Raw genomic sequence first — 22,210 nt, forward strand, 5'->3', positions numbered from 1 at the left:
AGCCCAATTTGAAAAATATATTAGTGTGTGGAAATTACTCTGTAATTAAAAACAATATTAAAAAAACGAGCCTGTACCGCCATTAAGAAGAACAAAAAAATACACTTTCTTCAAATAAACTTTTTTATCCGATGCCTAGATTTTGTGTCATTTTGGAACTACTAATGAAATAAAAAATTTTAGTAGTTCCAAAATGATACAAAATCTAGGCATCGGATAAAAAAGTTTATTTGAAGAAAGTTTATTTTTTTGTTCTTCTTAATTTCGGTACAGGTTCGTTTTTTAATATTGTATTTAATTACAGAGTAATTTCCACACACTAATATATTTTTCAAATTGGGCTCTGTACCGCCATTCTTTATTATATTACGAATACGTGTGCCAAATATCTCGAAAAAATATTCAAAATTACAGCCGCAATCTTGGAACGCGTTTTTGCTACCTGTTGATCGCTACTGTTTGCTCTTAATATTATACATACTTAACCCTGCCCACATCAAGATACATTGCATAACAATGGGGTCCCTGTGGATCCCAAACGTTATATTTTACAAAGAATTTCAATAAACTTTTTATTATAGCATAATGAGGACACATTTCTAAATAGTCTGATTAATTTTAAACCTATTTTTATATAACGGACTTTCGGCTTTAACGGACACCCCGTTCTCCCAATTAGTCCGTTGTATCGAGGTTTTACTGTATTGTAATATCTTATTCTTAGATATTTCGTTTTGTTCCAAGATTATGGAATTATCAATAGATAGTTACAATCCTCGGTAGTATAGTGGTCAGTATCCCCGCCTGTCACGCGGGAGACCGGGGTTCGATTCCCCGCCGTGGAGGACTTTTTTTGTTTTAAGTACTGAAAGGTTTGAGAAAATAATTTGGAATAAATTACACACAATTTTGGAACATTTGTATAAAGTAAGAATCATTGAAGATGATTTAAAATTATGGTTCTCATGATGTTTAATTTTTAGAGGTATGTACTCGTATATTGTAATATCTTATTCTTAGATATTTCGTTTTGTTCCAAGACTATGAAATTATCAATAGTTAGAATCCTCGGTAGTATAGTGGTCAGTATCCCCGCCTGTCACGCGGGAGACCGGGGTTCGATTCCCCGCCGTGGAGGGCTTTTTTTTGTTTTAAGTACTGAAAGGTTTGAGAAAATAATTTGGAACAAATTACACACAATTTTGAAACATTTGTGTAAAGGAAGAAAAATTTGAAATTATTTAAAATTATGATTCTCATGATGTATAAATTGTTTAGAGGTATATTGTAATAACTTATTCTTAGATATTTCATTTTTTTCCAAGACTATGAAATTATCAATAGTTACAATCCTCGGTAGTATAGTGGTCAGTATCCCCGCCTGTCACGCGGGAGACCGGGGTTCGATTCCCCGCCGTGGAGGACTTTTTTTTGTTTTAAGTACTGAAAGGTTTGAGAAAATAATTTGGAACAAATTACACACAATTTTGAAACATTTGTGTAAAGGAAGAAAAATTTGAAATTATTTAAAATTATGGTTCTCATGATGTATAAATTGTTTAGACGTATATTGTAATAACTTATTCTTAGATATTTCATTTTTTTTTCCAAGAGTATGAAATTATCAATAGTTACAATCCTCGGTAGTATAGTGGTCAGTATCCCCGCCTGTCACGCGGGAGACCGGGGTTTGATTCCCCGCCGTGGAGGATCTTTTTATAATATAAGAGACTAAAACTAAGAGACTTTTTATATATAAGAACTTAAAATCAACTCGACAATAAGAGACGAGCTTGGAGAACAATAAACAATAGAGAAAAAACAAAAAATATAAAAGGTAAAACAAGTCAGGTAATTGATTAGAGTCTAATTCTCTCTTACTCTCTTCCACCAGCATCCAGCATGAATACCATCTCTGTTTTTCCTTCTAGAAATATCTACCCAAAAGAGATATATAAACCACTTCAATATGGTATCGTTTCAACGCTGCAGAATTGGGCAATCAATATCCGATTCTCTTGTAAAAGCGTCCTCTAGTATATTAATACATAATTGGCGTTGGTCAATTATGTATTTGGTCTGATTGCGTTAGACCCTTTTAGAGTTAAGTTGCCATTCTTCAGCATTATCCAACCTGTTACCAGCTGCCAGTGATATTTCGTACTTCTTTCAAGGCTTTTTTAGTTCACTACAAAAAATTTCCTGTAGCTGGCTGCATACCATTAATTATAAGTAAAATTTAATAAAGAATTTTGGCTTGGTAGAAGGTATATTAGTTTAAAAAGCCCCTATAGGGCTACAAACATAGAAACAAAACCTTTTTGCTCTGTAGCAAGAGCATCATCAGTGTTACAAGAACATGGTGAGCCAACAAAAAAAAATACAAAGGTCAAAGCCTTTCAAAAACAGGCTAAAAGTCTTATATATTTGCCAACATGGCAAAATCCAAAGGATGGATAAAATTCCTATGGCTACGGCCCTAGGGCAACATATGACTCCCACACGTGGTAAGTGGGTCAAAAGGTAACATTAGGTCATTATGTTACAACTGTTGCCTGTCACCTGTTGTAATATAATGACCTAATGTTACCTTTTGACCCACTTACCACATGTGGAAGTCATATGTTGCCCTAGGGCCGTAGCCATAGGAATTTTATCCATCCTTTTAATTTTGCCATGTTGGCAACTATATAAGACTTTTAGTCTGTTTTTGAAAGGCTTTGACCTTTGTATTTTTGGGTTGGCTCACCATGTTCTTGTAACACTGATGATGCTCTTGTTACAGAGCGAAAACGTTTTGTTTCTATGTTTGTAGCCCTATAGGGGCTTTTTAAACTAATATACCTTTTACCAAGTCAAAATTTTTTATTAAATTTCACTTTTTTAATTCCTCTAGTATATCTATTTCACACCAACGTCAGAACACTGAATCGTTCGTTTCTCTCTATAATTACACGTTATGGGCTGTAACCTGATTGTCGGCTTTAGTTATCAGTCCCGTGATATCGGCTGGATGACCTTAAGTCTGTATATTGAATTACATCCAAGTAACAGTCAACGTTCAATCAAGATCAAAATAAAAATTGAGAACAAATGGTTTTGGCAGGCATTGGGAACTGGTCCTAAGGTACTACCGCTATTCCTTTAGGGTACTGCTACGACCTACGACCTACCCAAAAAAATGAAAATCGCTTTGTACAGTGCTGCGTGTATAATGCTATGGATAAGTTATCTGCTTTGTCCAGATATAATAAAACCAAGTGTACGCATATTCCTCGGTAGTATAGTGGTCAGTATCCCCGCCTGTCACGCGGGAGACCGGGGTTCGATTCCCCGCCGTGGAGGACCTTTTTATATAAGAGACTGTTGATTTTTCAAAAGCTGTGGTCCGGCAAGATGGATAAACAAAAAGTATTAAACTAATACAGAAGTAAAAACTTTAATTTGTATCTTGGTATAAAAATGTTTATTAAAACTTTTAAAAATGTCCAAATGGATTAACAAAACGTTTTCGATCTGATTTAGATCATCCTCAGTGCATTCTGTTACGTACATGAAACTAGCACACTAATTAAAGATGTGGTGACATCGAAATAATATTAAAACGTGTAAACCATATTATATTATATTGTTTACATGTTATAATTGTATAAAGTAAAGCGACTTTTAAGTCGATGTTAATGGATTTTATCCTAGTACTTGAAAAGCAACATGGTTCCTTCGTTCTTTGCTCGATTGGAATGCGTGGTTCTTGCCAGTTTAAGAGACACAGACCAACTTCTGTTGTCAACAGTTCTTGGGAACTGGTCCTAAGGTACTACCGCTATTCCTTTGGGGTACTCCTGCGGCCTACCCAAAAAAAAATGAAAATTGCTTTGTACAGTTGCTGCGTGTATAGTATAATGCTATGGATAAGTTATCTGTTTTGTCCAGATGTAATAAAACCAAGTGCACGCATAATCCTCGGTAGTATAGTGGTCAGTATCCCCGCCTGTCACGCGGGAGACCGGGGTTCGATTCCCCGCCGTGGAGGATATTTTTATTTCATATTGATTGAACCTAAATATAAAAAATATACAGGGTGTAACAAAAATACAGGTCATAAATTTAATCACATATTCTGGGACCAAAAATAGTTCGATTGAACCTAACTTACCTTAGTACAAATGTGCACATAAAAAAAGTTACAGCCCTTTGAAATTACAAAATAAAAATTGATTTTTTTCCAATATATCGAAAACTATTTGAGATATTTTATTGAAAATGGACATGTGGCATTCTTATGGCAGTAGTATCTTAAGAAAAAAATTATAGTGAATTTTAGACATCCCATAAAAGTTTTATGGGGGTTTTGTTCCTTTAAACCCCCCCAAACTTTTGTGTACGTTCCAACTTAATTATTATTGTAGTACCATTAGTTAAACAAAATGTTTTAAAAACGTTTTTTCCTCTTAGTACTTTTTCGAAAAGTCGTGTTGTTATCGAGATAATTTGAATATTTGTCAAATCCACCACATATTTCTATATGGTTAAGTACGATTATGGAGACAGTAATAATACGAAAATTTATTTATGATTTACATTTTTAGGTATATTTTGAACCATTTTAAAAAAGAAGCCACATCTCGGTGAAAGGTGCCTTATCATAAAAATACAAAGAGGCAAAAAAGTTTTAAAAACAACGTGTTTAACCAATGGTGTCGCAGTAATAGTTTAATTGGAACGTACACAAACATTTGGGGGGTTTAAAGGAACAAAACCCCCATAAAAATTTTATGTAAACATATTAAAAAAGAAGCCGCAACTCGATAAAAACTGCCTGATCGAAAAAATACTAAGAGCCAAAAAAGTTTTAAAAATATTGAATTTAACTAATGGTACTACAATAATAATTTAATTGGAACGTACACAAAAGTTTGGGGGCGTTTAAGGGAACAAAACCCCCATAAATTTTTTATGGGGTGCACAAATTTCACTATAATTTTTCTTTAAGATGTTCCTGGCATAAGATTGCCACATGTCTATTTTCGTTGAAAAATCTCTAATAGTTTTCGATATATTTGAAAAAATCGATTTTCATTTTGTAAATTCAAAGGGCTGTAACTTTTTTTATTTGCATATTAGTACTAAGGTAAGTTAGGTTGATTCGAACTATTTTTGTTCCCAGAATATGTGATTTAATTTATGACCTGTATTTTTGTTACACCCTGTATAGTTAAAGATAAAATTTAATGAAGATTTTAAATAATTCTCAAAGAATTTGAGATATTTGAAAACCAAAACTGTTTTGTTCTGAAGATTTTTTCTTGTGACTTCTGTTTGTGGCATTTTAATATTTACTATTTTTATTGGAAATTAGCCACTTGGAATTTGAGTTTAAATTTTTGAATACCTACGTTTGTCTTGACATTTCAATTTCCACTTCGGAAATCGTTCTCAAAATACAAATTAAACAAATTTTGTTAGTTGGTAAAACAAAAAATTCAGATATTTTAATTTTGTGTAGGTACTTTATTCAGATTGACAATACCTAATTCATATTATTCAAATGCATTACTGGGACGTCTTTATTTGAAGATAGTGTACGAAAATAACAATGTTCGTAGCTTAAACCATAATAGATTAATTAATGCTAGGATTTATTAATCTTTTTATATTAAATTTATTAATAAATTTGTTCTAAGTGCTTTCGACTTATTGGAGTTAACGGCGCCGTGGCTTAGTTGGTTAAAGCGCCTGTCTAGTAAACAGGAGATCGTGAGTTCGAATCTCGCCGGGGCCTTTCTTTTTCAACACTCCTGATTTTAAACAGATTTTAACTAAAAAATATTCTCCACAGCGGGGAATCGAACCCTGGTCTCCCGCGTGACAGGCGGGGATACTGACCACTATACCAGAGAAGAACGAACACATGTAATCGTTGTTCTCTGACTATACTAGCGAAGATTATAAGTGATATTGGTTCTACCGTGTGTACCTGGACAAAATCAATAAGTTATGTACAGGATATTGATTTATCTAACCATATAGAAAAGGCGAAAACGGCGGGTTCGTTGGGAAAAATATTCCCATGAGATTTTTTTGCATAATTACATTCGTGAGACATCCCAGAATAAGGTTCAAGAAGTCGCCCACGTGAAAAGTGGGCCAAATTTTTTTTAACAATTTTTTTTTAATCAAATTGCAAAATTTTGGCCCGGACAATTTTTTTGTAGGTTTTTTGGACCATTATGGATAAAAAAGGTTTCTTATAATTTTTCTCTAAAGTTGATCGTTTTCGAGTTATAAGCAACTTAAAATTGAAAAAAAAACGAAAAATGGCGATTTTTAAGGCTTAATAACTCGGTTAAAAATTATTATTATGAAAGTCAGAAAGTGACTAAATCAAAGTTTAATGCCCCCCCTACAAGATCCCGAAAAAATTTTTGTCATTATTTTATTAGTAAGCTGTTATTTTTACGTAAGAATATTGAGCGCCATGCACTTGGTAGGCGGCCGTAGATAAAATATTGTATGAAACTGTGCGTGAAGTGTGAAGTACTTCTTGCGAACTTACGCGATGTACAGCACTCGCTCCGTTGTCGCTTGTGCTGTACATACACGTCGCCCGAATCAGTGATGGGAGATGGACGAAGAGATTACTTGAGAGGAGGCCGAGATTAAGCAAAAGAAGTAGAGGAAGACCACCTACTCGTTGGACTGACGATCTCAAGAAAATGTCTAGAAATTGGATGCAAAGTGCTCAAAATAGAGCACAATGGACAAAAATGAGGGAGGCCTATGTCCAGCAGTGGACGCAAAGGGCTGGCTGATGATCTTAGCTTCGGTCTTCCTCACATATTTTTTCAACTGGCGCTTGTGTGCATATTTTACTTGAAATTTAACCTTATTTCATTCTTTCCACATGTCCCATCCAACTTAGCCATCCTATTTAATAAGTGATATAATCTGGATCCTTGTAATCGATCTTATTAAGGGTTTGCTTATTTGACATCTTGTTTTTCTTGCGATGCTATTTGATCTTTGTTGTGTACTTATCGTTGTTATCAAATAACGTAAATAGGGATCAGGGATATCAGACGTAAATAGGGATCTTTAAGTATGTTAAGTTTTTTACCCCCTCAATGCTCTACTATTGTTCTACTATTAGACCATTATGTTTTATGAGATACTTTAACAAGTTTTTCTATGACTATTTGACTGTATATTTTCATTAAAACCCAAGTATAATTTCTCAAAATTTAGTGTCCCGAATTTTGGTATGATATATTATAGTTTACAATTTACAAATTAAGATCCAAGTTGGACAAGTAGTTTTGATAAAAATATACTTCAGACTGTTGTATATATTTTGCTATATTTATTATGTAATATTCTTTATGCATAATATATTATGCATTCCTTACTCACTTTTTATACGATTGCATAATTTGTATACAGTACAATCAGTTTGATAAAACATTATATTCCTACGTTTATACAAACAACAACTTTTAAATAATAACAGCTTGCTTAATACTAGGTGAAGGTTAACAAAACATAATCAATTTTAAAATAAGTATTTGTTTAATTGAAGAAAGTCATATTAAATAAGTGAAATTCGCTGATGCTGTTTCCTGTATGAGAGAGAATATGTTATTAAATCATAGGTGAACCGTGATGCTGACCTCCGAATATTGATTGATCTAATGATGTGATTAACGACAATATAATGTAATTAAGTCTGAAAATTAATGGCTTTTGGTGTGCATTAAAAACAAATTAGAAAACATAAGCTTAAAGAAGAGAGAAAATATAAAAGTTTCTCTAAATTAGAAATAAACAGAAACTTCATTACATGTGAAAACGCCAAAACATAACGTACCTAAAAAAATGTAATTTTTTATAAAGGATGAAAAATTTTGGAAAAATATATTTTTTTTAAAAGGTAAAGTTTTCAATCCTAATAGCAACATTATAGGTCTGGATCCCGCGTATGAAAAAAAAGTTGATTAATAGCAAGCTGGAAATTTGTTAATAGCTTAAGGGTGTCTAGTCGGACAAACTTTGATATATGGGAACACTAGCAGTTTTAATTGTGGAACAGGTTAAAAATTTGGAACGGTCAGACCACGAAAACGGCACATTTATTTTGTCCGACAGAACAGACTTAAACTCTCCGAACAGAGCTTAAACTCTCATGCAAAAATCAGACTGCTATTTATCACCAAATGGGCGTTTTAATGAGTGGAACAGGTAGAATATGTCAAATGACAGGAATTATGACAGGTGATAAATAGCAGTCTGATTTTTGCATGAGAGTTTAATCTCTGTTCGGAGAGTTTAAGTCTGTTCTGTCTGACAAAATAAATGTGCCGTTTTCGTGATCTGACCGTTCCAAATTTTTAACCTGTTCCACAATTAAAACTGCCCCTTTTCCAGTGTTCCCATATATCAAAGTTTATCCGACTAGACACCCTAGGCTATTAACAAATTTTCAGCTTGCTATTAATCAACTTTTTTTTCATACGCGGGATCCAGACCTATTAATAATATTGAAAAATATTAAAAATATTACTAAAAGATTTTTAAATTGAAAACGTATTGGTCTATTTCCCTGGTGACAACTTCAAGGCTTCTACAATATGCAAGCCAGATGGATGCTACAGTGAAGACAAAAGGGAAGAGGCACTATGTAATTCACAACCCCCGTCTGCAGCTTGGTAAAGTTCCAACGGAAAATGGACCTAGTTACTCTATAGGAGTAATACTAATAAAAATAAAAATGTATACCATTTTTATTCAGTTGCAATGCGAAGGCAAAACAATTTTATTTTTCACTTAGAATACGGAGCGCAGTCCAGCAGTCTGAACCGACTATTTTCGACTCTTATTGAAGTCATCTTTGGAGAGGCGTAGGCCTGCTGCTCCATAATCGAAGTGACCAAACATGAAAGCTTATCCCCACATTGCAACAGAAGTTATTTAACTAGGCCGTTGCTTCCAACGGGGTTAACTAGGTCCATTTTCCGTTGGAACTTTACCAAGCTGCAGACGGGGGTTGTGAATTGCATAGTGTAGAATTCCTTCCCTTTTGTCTTTACTGCAGCATCCATCTGGCTTGCATATTGTAGAAGCCTTGGAGGTGTCACCAGGGAAATGGACCAATAAGTTTTCAATTTAAAAATCTTTTAGTAATATTTTTCAATATTATTAATGTTGCTATTAGGATTAAAAACTTTACCTTTCAATTGCCAGATGACGCTAGTCACCTAATCCATACACGTCAGTTGCAATGTGGGGATAAGCTTTCATGATTGGTCACTTCGAGTATGGAGCACCGGACCTACGCCTCTCCAAAGATGACTCCAATAAGAGTCGAACATCGTCGGTTCAGAGTGTTGGACTGCGCTCCGTATTCTAAGTCACAAATAAGTTTTGCCTTCGCATTGCAACTGAATAAAAATGGTATACATTTTTATATTTATATATTTTTTATTTATATAAATAAACCCGCATTAACCACCCAGGGTTATTAGCGGAAGGACATACACATGGTAAGATACATATTATTACATAAAAATACTTAACAATTTGGTATATATAGGTTTAGTTATTTTGAGATAATAATAACTGAATTGTTAGTTAAATTTGAAGTGAGCTCAATTTTTAAATTGCCACTAAGGTCACAGGCGATTATTTCATTCTGGTATACTGGACACTCGATAATTATATACAGATAGGTTCAAATCAAATACCTTGGACTGATCAAAAAGTAAACATCAAAGGCCACATCTACAGAGCGTTCTTTGGTCGAAAAATTGAAAAATTTTTTAAACAAATTCACAAAAGTAATTTTTTTACTTCGATAATTTGGGTCATTCTGAGCAAAAAAGGTCTCTTGTTATTTTTCTCTGAAATTGTTTGTTGTCGATTTATACGCGATTTAAAATTTGAAAAATGCGAAAATGGCTATTTTTAAGGCTTAATAACTCGAATAAAAATTAATAGCTCTAATTGTTAATAATTAAAAATAACAGCTTTGTAATAAAATAATGACAAAAATTTCTTCAGGATCTTGAAGGAAGGGTTTCAAACTTTGATTTAGTCACTTTCTGACTTTCATAACAATAATTTTTAATCGAGTTATTAAGCCTTGAAATCACAAGAGACCTTTTTTGGCCAGAATAACCCATATAATCTAAAAAAAAATTGTGTTAAGTAAAAAAATGGATTTTTTGAATTTGTTAAAAACATTGTTTAAACAATTTTTCGACTACGGCACCGCCTGGCACTCTGTGGATTTGTTATAAGGACCTCTTTTTGAGTAAGTTTGTGCAAAAAATCGAATCGGAATAATTTGCTAACGAGGGCGACGGTAGAGCCCCGTCTATTTTTAAATTATAATTTTAATCTCGAGTAGTTTATAATTATATTTTTTTACTAATTAAAAGAAGAAGGTCGTAGAAAAAGTATATGTAGTATTAATTCTACTCGCATGTAATGGCTAAACTTCATCATCGTGAGTAATAGCTATCAATACATGCTCGTTGAATAACTATTTCCATATGTGGCAAACTTAAGGAGACACGCTGTATATACAGAGAGGTCCTAAATTATGGAATAAATTCATTTTCTCTAAAATGGACGACTATAGAGAAAAATCCGGAAACAAGTCGATTTTTGTTTTTAAATTACAACTTTTTGACATATATTTCATAATAGTGATGTCATCCATCTGAGCGTGATGACGTAATCGATGATTTTTTTAAATGGGAATAGGAGTTGTGTGGCACCTCATTTGAAAGGGTTTTCAATTCTCTATTCAGTAATATAAACAATAATATTATTATTTATACAGGATGACCAAAAAATATTTTTGAATTAAATTAATTGACGCAAAAAAAATGTATTTAATTCATTTTACTCAAAATACATTGTACTGCTGTCAGAAAATAGAAAAAAAATTTATTTCACAAATAAACATTTATTTTCGCTTAAATTAAATCACAAACAGCCTCCCGCCTATCACTTGGCAGTTTGAACATTTAATTTAAGCGAAAAGCAAGGTTTATTTGACAAATAAACGTTTTTTTCTATTTTGTGACAGCGATAGAATGTATTTTGAGTTAAATAAATTGCATACATTTTTCTTTTTTCGTCAATTAATTTATTCCAAAAATTATTTTTTTGGTCATCCTGTATAAATAATGATATTAATGTTTGTATTACTGAATAGAGAATTGAACGCCCTTTCAAATGAGGTGCCACACGAATCATATTCCCATTTAAAAAAATCATCGATTACGTCATCACGCTTAGATGGATGACGTCACTAGTATGAAATATATGCCAAAAAGTTGTAATTTAAAAACAAAAATCGACCTGTTTCAGGATTTTTCTCTATACTAGTCCATTTTAGAGGAAATCAATTAATTCCATAATTTAGGACCTCTCTGTATGTATATAAACATTAAACATACATAGTTACAGTAATTTAATTAAAGCGATGTACAATATTACATTTATACCTGCATTACCAATATTAAACATACTAGTAATTTAATCTGACATTGGCGTTAATGACCAATGTGATTTCCGGAATTGCATAAACCAATTATATAATTATTATTCTGACTATCAAAACTTTATGAATATAAATAGGTACAGTACAATTTTCTTGCCAAAATAGTTAATAACTGTAAATTATATAGAACGACAGAAAATTTAAGAAAGTGCAAAAAAAGTAGACCAATTTATCATGTTTTTGTCAATGAAAGCAATAAAATGCTTTTTTTTATCCATATAAAGCCTTTCAGTCCAGAAAGCCACTGCGCATCCGCTAGGAAAAATATTCTAATTCGGATTTTTTGCACAATCTTACACAAAAAGGACCCCTTTTAACAAATTGGCATGTTGCCAGGACCAAAAGTTGGTCAAAAATTTTTTAATCGTTTTTTTTTTTGTTTTTTCCTAAAATTATTTTTTTTTGCATGGAACAAAATTTTTTTAGGTTTTTTGGATCATTACAAACAGAAAAGGTCTTTAGTAACTTTCCTCTAAAGTTGATAGTTTTTGACATATAAGCGATTAAAAATTGAAAAATTGCGAAATCGGCCATGTTTAACCCTCAAAAACTATATGAAAAACTGAAAATTTGAATGTTGCCAAGATAGGTAGATATTCTTTCAACATTGATTGATGAAATCCCGAAGAGCTTTTTGCAATACAATATAAAAAACCCCTTTGTTTTTTAATTGCCAATCAAGCGTGCGCGAAACTATTTTCCACCGTTGCATATGTATGCAGTATGGTGCAAATGAAAGGAATAAATTCGTTATTTCGTAAACAGGCGACTTTAAGGAAAAATCCCGAAATAGGTCGATTTTTATTTTTAAGTTATGATATTGTGACATATATGGTATACTAGTGACGTCATCCATCTGGGCGTGATGACGTAATCGATGATTTTTTAAATGAGAATAGGGGTCGTGTGTTAGCTCATTTGAAAGGTTCTTCAATTCTCTATTCAGTAATATAAACATTTACATAATTATTTATACAGGGTGTCCCATAATTTAATTTTTTTTAAATTTGCCAAATGATTTAAATTAATAAAAATTTTTTGGACACCCTGTGTAAACAATGATGTACATGTTTATATTACTGAATAGAGAATTGAAGAACCTTTCAAATGAGCCAGCACACGACCCGTATTCTCATTTAAAAAAATCATCGATTACGTCATCACGCCCAGATGGATGACGTCACTAGTATACCATATATGTCACAATATCATAACTTAAAAATAAAAATCGACATATTTCGGGATTTTTCCTTAAAGTCGCCTGTTTACGAAATAACGAATTTATTCCTTTCATTTGCACCATACTGGATACACATGCAACGGTGGAAAATAGTTTCGCCCACGCTTGATTGGCAATTAGAAAACAAAGGGGTTTTTGAAATTGTATTGCAAAAAACTCTTCGGGATTTCATCAATCGATGTTTAAAGAATATCTATCTAGCTTTGTAACATTCAAATTTTCAGTTTTTCACATAGGTTTTGGTTTTGAGGGTTAAAAATGGCCGATTTCGCAATTTTTCAATTTTTAATCGCTTATATGTCAAAAACTATCAACTTTAGAGAAAAGTCACTAAAAAACTTTTCTGTTTGGAATGATCCAAAAAATCTAAAAAAATTTTGTTCCATGCAAAAAAAATAATTTTAGGAAAAAAACAAAAAAAAAACCTTTAAAAAATTTTTGACCAACTTTTGGTCCTGGCAACATGCAAATTTGTTAAAAGGGGTCCTTTTTGAGTAAGATTGTGCAAAAACTCCGAATTAGAACATTTTTCCTAGCGGATGCGCAGTGGCTTTCTGGACTATTTAATTTATTAATAAATTCTGCAATTTGCAAAAATGACGATATCTCTAAAATCGCGCTCTGTGTGCTTACTTTAAGTTATAAAAAAATATGTAGTTTAAGTGTCTGGTTTTTAGACCTTAGCAATCGTGACATAATTGCCGTTATTTTGCTGATGAAAATCGTAGAGTTTTCCACAAAGCACATACCCAATAGCCATTGAAATTAAACGTATAGGCAGGAATTTATGGGGATATCATTTGGGGCTTTTCTTTTCGCAACAAAATTTGACTGATATAATCGAAAATGATAGCAAGCACTCAGAGAGAGGATAATTTGTTCTTTCAACAAGACGGCTTTCCTTCGCATTATAGCATAAACTTAGTATTTCCTCAGGCAATGGATTGGACGTTGAGGTTTTATGAATGGTCAGGTTTATAATACCATTGCTGCCTCCATATTGGAAGAACTAAGAACAGTGCATGAATTAAGTAACCCCTGAATTGCTATAAAGTTCGTCTTAATTTCAAACAGCGACTTTATAATTGTATGGACGTTGGTGAATATCATTTTAACAATTTAATTAAATAATAATCATAGCTGATGAGTAAACTGTTTTGACTTATGAATTTACTAATTTAAAATTTAGTTCATTTTATTTTTTGTATTTAAGTTACATTTAATAAAGTCCTCGATCAATGTTGTTTAAAAAACAAAACAAAAATTCGTTTTGATGTAGTGTTTGACGTGATTCAAAAATTTTTTAAAAGGTGTAACACTTTCAAAATAATTTATAGATTTTCGTAAGAATAAATTCAATATGAAAAAAACCATTGCTATCTGAATTCCTCAATGGAATACCTGTCTAATAATGTACCTGTCTAATAATGTACAGTCATACATGGCTTATTCGTTTGGATTTAAAATTAAAGGTTTTTTGGTAGTGCAAGGGACGGGATTGGCAAATGACAGATTGATCTATAACAAATAATTAGTGGGGTAAAACTGAGATGATCAATTCCTGTATCCCTTCTGTTTCAAAAACTAAAACTGCACACAACGACCATCTCAAGAATGGTGGACAGAAAAATGAAATAGGTAACAGGCAATCTCATGAAATAAAAAGACCCCGAGGAAGATATCAAATGCGTTACCATTTTATGTGGTAAATACGAACATAATATATCAACATTTTTCATTGCTGCGAAGCAGTACATAACAATTGTGGATTTTTGACATCACTTTGGTCATTAAGGTTAAAGTTTAGAAGTCAAGATAAAATAGGACAGAGTTTTTTCTTTCACTACCAAACCACATTAAGGATTCACTATTGTTAAAATTTTTGTAAACATACAATTGAACGAACAAGTAATATTTGTTTTGTAGTAAGTTTTATCTTTACATTTGAAGAAGTCACAGTATGGTGAATAATTAAATATTGTGTTTATATGGTTGCAATGAAAATTTCCAAAACACTCCGAAAATCGTTTAAAAAAAAATTAAGAATTGTGTCACAGATTAACCCAACACAGATGCGAAACCCTGGCGATGACTCTGGTACCGAATTTTGGTAAACTCCTCCCACTTTGAGTTACCAAAAGGGTAGTCGCTTAGTAGCTCGCTTAGTATGTAGGCTTAAGCTTATTGTCAGTTCCTGAATAACCACGACAGTACATTCACGACGAAAACTCTTGTATGACAATGCTTTGCCTTCAATTTTTACCAAATCTAAAGATATCTGCGCGAATACGTCTGAGGAGCCGCCGAAAAAAGTTCAAATATTGTCAGGTAAAAAATTAGGTAAATATCAATAATATCAATAATAAAAAGATATGATTTTTCAGATAAGAATATAATAATAGAATATCTAATTTAATAGCTCTTAATAGAATACCGCCCGCGGCGGAAAATTTACAGGTAATATCTTCTAAACAAGTTTCTATCAGCCCCAGTAAGGAAAAAGATGGACACATTTCTACAAGAATTACAAAAGATGTTTCCCAGTTATCACCTTCAGTATCATTACAAACAGCAGCATCTTTTATGTATAACCTGCCACGTGAATATAAACTGAAATGTAAAATCAGCTTTTTAAAAAGAAAACTTTTGAATAGAAAAATATGTAAAAAACAGAACGGTACAAAACAAGAGTTAGAGCAGTTTAAAAAATTATGTGACAAATTTCTTAATAAATCATTGGCCGAAATTGTAAAAAATCAGGCATTGTTGCAGAAAAAAGTCCCAAAGGCCAGAAGATATTCTCAGGAATACAAACAATTCGCTCTCACTTTATACTTTTTTGGATCCAAATAACCTGGAACTTGAAAATTATTATATTAACAACACTTTATCTGGTTTTGTTCTGGAAGGTCATACCTGGAATTCCCAAATTACTGTCACCAAACGACTGTCACATTTCTAATACATAGGTTACTTTCTCTTGTTTTGTTAAGGACAAAACTTTGTTTTGTTTTGTAGCTAGTTTACTTTCTCTTGTTTTGTACCTACCTAGAATTCCCAAATGACCCTATTATATTTATATCGTGTTCAGTTTCAAGCAACCTTTTATTATTTTTCAATATACACAGAAATTTAATAAATGACCATTTATATATAAATCTTTAACGATTGTCACTTTTCTAACAGTTAGTTAACTTTCTCTTGTTTTGTTAAGGACATACCTAGAATTCCCAAATTACCTATTGTATTTTGAGTTCATTTTTTGTTTAACACATAAATTTATTAAATGACCAATGTTTTGTTAAGTTTTGTTTGTCTTAATTTTTAGTGTAAATATAGTAAATATCAAATCCGGTGTAAAATATGTATTATAGACCAAATGAACTATTTTGTAAGTTATCAATTGTATTGGTGCAAACACCGGCACAACAACTGTGCTCCTTAGTTTCAAGGTTACCAATTTTTGTACCGGCATCATAGCATAGCTTTCGCATCTGTGTTGGGTTAATCTGTGATTGTGTTAACAAGAGTGTTAAATGGTCAAAGTTGTTGAAGAGTTTACGTCTATTTAAAATTGTAGGTTGACGTATTTGGTCGCGGTGTTGTAGGCAATAGCCTTGCTCTGGCTGAAAAGATATCTTCTTCTCTTTCTTCCATTTGTGTAGACATGATTCTATTTCTTACCCAGTTATTAATGTTCTCCACCTGCATCCCCGTCGTATATCTCCTCTAGCTCTTTCCCATAGTGTTTTACCATTCATTTTTCGATGGGGTTTTATCTCTGCCGTTTCTAGTATTCTTTTGTCTTGTCTGTATCATTTCTGTCGCATGTGTCATTATTGGTCTGATTACTGTTTTGTAAATTCTGCATTTAATTTCTTTACCAATATTTTGATCTCTCATTATTGTTTCATTCAGGTAACTTGTGATTTAGTCCGTTCTTTAACGGTAAAATATTGCAAAACCTCTAAATTTTAAAGAACCGCTTGGATTGACATGAAATTTGGCACACACATAGCTAACAAGTCAAAGAAAAAAGTGATATTGTGCCGATATGTGCTTTTGCCCTTGGGGTAGTTTTCACCCCCTGTTGATGGTGAAAAAATATTCGTCCAAAGAAAGTCATGAAATGGATAAATTGGGGAATTTTAAGTAACTTTTGTTCTATAGAGTTTTTTCACTAAGTCAATACTTTTCGAGTTATTTGGCAGTGAATATCTTCATTTTTTCAACAAAATAACCACGCTTTTAGACGGTTTCTCGCAAATAACTCAAATAGTAAGTATTTTGTCGAAAAAAATTCTTAGCAAAAATATAGCCTGTAAAAAATTTTAAAAAATGGTGTATATGTCACGTCTTTACACCTAGTAGAAGCAGAGTTATAGCTAATGAAAAATTGGTTCATATTCGTCAAATTCCAAATGGAATACTTTAACGTGAAATAACCAAAAATGAAGCAGATTTCGGGGAAAACTCATTACAACTTATTTAAAGTGTTTAAAAAAAGCTTCATTTTTGTTTTATAAAAAAAATTTCTAGCATCAAAATTAAACAAGTTACGCTCAAAATAAAGTTAGTCCCTTTTGATTTTGGTAAAAAAATCGAGAAAATCACCCCACAACTAGTATCTTAAATGAACTTAATCGTTACGACTTCACAAGTTTCTTGATTCGTGTATATATTGTTTATATGATCTGTAAGTTTCATCGGTTCCAAGTCCTTATTATTGAAAGGGCTATAGTTAAAAAGGGTTGACCGAGTCACTGATCACGAATGTATGCAAATTTAGAAACACCAAATCTTAATCAATTTCTGTCTAACAGAAAAACAAAAAAATACATAATATTCAGAAAAGCAAATCTGACTTTTTTTGTTTTTCGAGATTTTTGGTATCTCCAACAATTTTTAAGTTATTTTGAAAAAAAGCATATTTTCCAAAATTTAAGTTTTTAAAAATTTTACTTTGAAACCAAATTTTTTCAAAAATAAGCACTTTGAATCGATGAAACTTACAGATCATATAAACACAACATAAGTAAAATAATTTGTGGAGCGGTAACGATTAATTTAATTTAAGTTGCTAATTAGGGGGTGGTCTTCCCGATTTTCTTTGCAAAAACAAAAGGGACCAACTTTATTTTGAGCGTATATTGCTTAAATTTAATGCTAGAAACTTTTTGTACAAACAGAAATAAAGATTTTTTAAACACTTTAAAAAAGTTATAATAGGTTTTCCCCAAAAAGTGCTTAATTTTTTGGATATTATACGTCGAAATATTCTATTTGAAATTTGGTGAATATGAATCTATTTTTCATTGGCTATAACTCTGGTTCTACGAGATCCAGAGACTTAACGCGTACACCATTTTTTTTACTTTTTTATAGGCTATATTTTTGCTAAGAACGTGTTTTTCGACAAAATACTTACTTTTTGAGTTATTTGCGAAAAACCGTCTAAAAATGTGGTTATTTTGTTGAAAAATGAACATATTCACTTGCAAATAACTGGAAAAGATATACCTCACAGCATTATATGACTCTACCACGTGTATGTGGGTGGTTGAGTGGTAGAGTCATATAATGCTGTGAGGTATATCTTTTTCATTTTCACCCATCGCCAGGGTTTAACATAATACACGCCAATGTAAGACTTTTGGTCGGCGCTTTAAGGGTTTTAACCTATGTATTTTTGGTGGCTTAGCATGTAGAGCTTGTAAGTATAACCTAATTTTTTATCTTGGTCAACCTTTAAATTTTTTACTCTTGTCTTCACTAATTATGGTTGTACTTATTTTAGGCTTAGAACACTGATGATGCTCTCTTTAGAGCGAAAACGTTCTGTCTTTTAATGTAGCCCTTTATTGGGGTTTTAATAAATATACCTTTTACACAGAAGTCTTTCTTCAATTTTTGTAATTAATGGTATACAGCCAGTTACGGGAAATTTTTCCTTATGGATTTCAAATTTTTGGTTAAAAATGTAGTTTCTTTACAACCAATTGTGACTTAATCCCATATAAACACAGTATTTAACTTGATGTACCACAAGAAAACAGCTTCAAAAACTTATGGTGAATCATATTATGTATAAGTAACACTGTAAAGTTTTGAAACAACACAGTTAATTTTTTTATAAAAAATTCATTATGGCCTTAACTTTATAACATTCGTTGTAAGTCTCGCGATCTCGCTTATTCGGATAATCAGCGGGCCGATGGCATTGGCCACGGACAGCCTCGAGGATTTCCTCTTGAAGCGTTAGCCATGTCCGCAGTATCCACATTCTTTCTAATCACATGGACGTAACGGTTCGCATTACAAGTTAATGAAACGTCATACGCGTATTTTTTTTTATTAATTTATCTTAAAAACTTGTAATGGTGTAGATAATTAGTAACCGAGTGTACGATATGTCTTCCTCTTCACATCAGTTTCTCTGATGGATTTTTTTATTTTTAATTTATAGTAGTGATCCGGTGTATTCGTATCAATCATGTATGAAAGTGAGTTCTTAATTAAATTCTCTATACGTAGTAAGCAGAGTCTTTTAGGTGTACATCTTCTTGATGTGCCTATCCGTGACGAATGTTGGCGATCATCATGGCAATATTCACTTTATCTGCAGCAACCTGACTGCAACCTTTATCTGTCTTACCTGTAGGTGTACAAAAGTATAAGTAAATGATGCAATTATTATATTTTTCGTAAAAATATATTAAACATAAACTTACGTGCATAGAAATCGGCCCACTTAAAAATTTTGGTCATTTTTGATGCCTCGTATTTCCTAAACCTGTTGGCCGATTTAAGTGATTTTTTCAATTTGTTATAGACTGATTCTTTATCAATGTCGCTGTAATAATATTGTTGCTAAACATATAAGTGTCATTGTATACCGGGTGTAACAATGATAGTGTGTTTTTCCTCAAAGTTTTGAACACCCTGTAGAATATTCTAGCGTACATAAAATATTGAAATTAAAACTAAACTGTAGCTTTAGGCTTTCTTAATATTATGCTTTTTGATTTATTTGCTTATGTTGGATAATAAAAAAGTTAGGTACTTTAACAACCAGACATGTTCTTCATCAATACGCGGTGTTTCTAAATAAGTAGGACAAACTTTAAGGGGTAATTCTGCATGAAAAAATAATGACAGCTTGCTTTAAAAACATATGTTCGCAAATGCTTCGTTTCCGAGATACGGGATGTTGAATTTTTTCTTACAAACTGACGATTTATTTATTGCTCTAAAACCAGTTGAGATATGCAAATGAAATTTGGTAGGTTTTAAGAGATAGTTATTGCCGATTTTTTGACATAAAATTTAAAATTTTATATTCACCATTAGCGCGCATACGGGTAATATGACCGATTATATTACCCGTATGCACGCTGATGGTGAATATAAAATTCTTAACTTTGTGTCAAAATATCCTGAATAAGTATCTCTTAAAACCTAGTAAATTTCGTTTGCATATCTTAACTGGTTTTAGAGCAATAAATAAATCGTCAGTTTGTAAGAAAAAATTCAATATCCCGTATCTCGGAAAAAACATTTGCAAACATATTATGTTTATAAAGCAAACTGCCATTATTGTTTCATGCAGAATTACCCCTAAACGTTTGTCCCACTTATTTAGAAACACCGTGTATTGATCACAAACCATACATACTCATAGACGTTTCACGTAAATTGTCAAGGTTAAGACAGCAAATTACAGTTCACCAAGAATAGCTGAAAGTCTGAAATTCTAACTGCCTGCGCGAACAATGAAGTGAGAACGCACTCGGAAGGAAAAAGATAGCCTGTACGCGCGGGTGAACTTTAAAATATAGGTACAATCGGAGACACAAATATAGAAACGTAAAGTTTGAATAGTTTCTAATAGGTCCCGTACACAATTATTATTACTGTCATTACTTTTCTTCAGTATATTTGTAGTATTTTTTTACAAAGTGAGATGTAATAAAATAGATCCAACAAAAACCGCTTGTGTTGCTATAAATTATGGCATTATAAACCAAAAATTATATTTTTATATTGACTATTTATACTTTATATTACCATTATATTGACCAAAAGGTTTCGGAGAAAAAGGGCGTAAGCAGTAGGGTAATAAAGTAGTAATAAAATCGTCTATTGCAATACTAAATAGAAATTAGATGTTCGGTCCCGGTGAAGCATAAATATGGTGTCTTTGTACCAGTACTTTTTGTTAAAAGAGATATTTATAACCTTTCTCGTATCCATTTCCATAGCATTTGTCGTCATCGTTATATTCAGTCCACACAAACTTTTCACTAATTTAAAATCAAAACTGACATTTTTTTCAGCGACATATTGCTTCATAGAAGCCCATACTAACTCTATAGGATTCAAATCCGGATAATATCTTGGGTAACCGTAAAACTGAATGTCCTTTATACTCGAGTATTTTGTCAATTTCATAGGTTTTAAACAGAGGTTTGTGTAATTTTTTAATGTCGTATAATTCAAATTTCAACATGTCATCTGTAAAGGAAATATTTCGCGTTGTCAGCCACTGCTGCATTTCTGCTTTCCTGGAAGACATAGTTGGACATTTCTCAGTTTGCACGTTGTGATACGGTGCATTATCAATCACTAAAACGCTGTTCGGGGGGCAAATTTGGTATCAGTTTATCCTGAAGTCACTTTTTGTAATTGTCGTAGTTCATTGCATCATGATAATCTCCTGTTTTTGTAGTAGGTTTGTAGCGCAGATAAGCGTTTTTAACAAAACCACTTTTACCTCCAGCATGCACTATCACAAGCATCTGTCCTTTAGATACTGGTTTTTGTATGCCCTTGTTTGAACTATCAGACCAGCTCTTTTGGTAGGTATGAGATGAATGGACGTATGTTTCATCCATGTATATAATTGGGCGATTTGCGTTCCTGTAACGTTTCATACTACGTAAGAAATTCAGTCTAAGATGTTGAATATTGGGCTTTTCCATTAATAATTTTCTATTAGTTCTGGTTTTTCGCCAACGAAATCCCATCTTTCTAATTACTGTTCGTAGGCTTTCTATGGAACCTGAGTAGTTGTACTCCTCTGCAAATGTTCTGTGTATGCGTTTCACAGTTGGGACTTGTTTTTGTGTTATACAAAAATCCATTATATAACGTCGAAGACGCCCTATATCAAAATCGTCCAAGCACGTTTTTGAAGCGCTTTTTTTTCTCTTTTTGTTTGGAGTTACAAACGAGGAATATTCGCCATCTTAAATTAATTGCATTTCCCGAGCAATTTTTTGAACGCTGCTTAAACTAACACCTGTTGCCAATACCACACGTTCCTGCACTTTTTTCAAATCTCTACACGGTTCATTGTTTTTCGCTTCATTTATCATAAAATGAATCACGTTTGCTATCACTTC

The 22,210-nt window shown here is 32.4% G+C and overlaps 1 protein-coding gene and 6 non-coding genes across 7 annotated transcripts; 6 read left to right on the top strand and 1 right to left on the bottom strand.

Annotated features, from left to right (window-relative positions):
- Window positions 1-773: 773 nt before the first annotated feature.
- Trnad-guc (transfer RNA aspartic acid (anticodon GUC)) lies at window positions 774-845 on the top strand. Its single transcript has one exon. It is a non-coding gene; the product is annotated as a tRNA-Asp (tRNA).
- A 220-nt stretch (window positions 846-1,065) lies between these two features.
- Window positions 1,066-1,137, top strand: Trnad-guc (transfer RNA aspartic acid (anticodon GUC)). The gene has a single exon. It is a non-coding gene; the product is annotated as a tRNA-Asp (tRNA).
- A 213-nt stretch (window positions 1,138-1,350) lies between these two features.
- On the top strand, window positions 1,351-1,422 carry Trnad-guc (transfer RNA aspartic acid (anticodon GUC)). The gene has a single exon. It is a non-coding gene; the product is annotated as a tRNA-Asp (tRNA).
- A 1,850-nt stretch (window positions 1,423-3,272) lies between these two features.
- Window positions 3,273-3,344, top strand: Trnad-guc (transfer RNA aspartic acid (anticodon GUC)). The gene has a single exon. It is a non-coding gene; the product is annotated as a tRNA-Asp (tRNA).
- Window positions 3,345-3,960: 616 nt separating this feature from the next.
- On the top strand, window positions 3,961-4,032 carry Trnad-guc (transfer RNA aspartic acid (anticodon GUC)). The gene has a single exon. It is a non-coding gene; the product is annotated as a tRNA-Asp (tRNA).
- Window positions 4,033-5,708: 1,676 nt separating this feature from the next.
- On the top strand, window positions 5,709-5,782 carry Trnat-agu (transfer RNA threonine (anticodon AGU)). Its single transcript has one exon. It is a non-coding gene; the product is annotated as a tRNA-Thr (tRNA).
- Window positions 5,783-21,478: 15,696 nt separating this feature from the next.
- On the bottom strand, window positions 21,479-21,949 carry LOC126890977 (uncharacterized). Its single transcript, XM_050660161.1, has one exon. The coding sequence runs from the start codon at window positions 21,947-21,949 to the stop codon at window positions 21,479-21,481; it is 471 nt and encodes a 156-aa protein (XP_050516118.1).
- Between the last annotated feature and the right edge of the window lie 261 nt (window positions 21,950-22,210).

Source organism: Diabrotica virgifera, chromosome 1 (genome assembly GCF_917563875.1).
Source record: "Diabrotica virgifera virgifera chromosome 1, PGI_DIABVI_V3a".
Lineage (NCBI taxonomy): Eukaryota > Metazoa > Arthropoda > Insecta > Coleoptera > Chrysomelidae > Diabrotica > Diabrotica virgifera.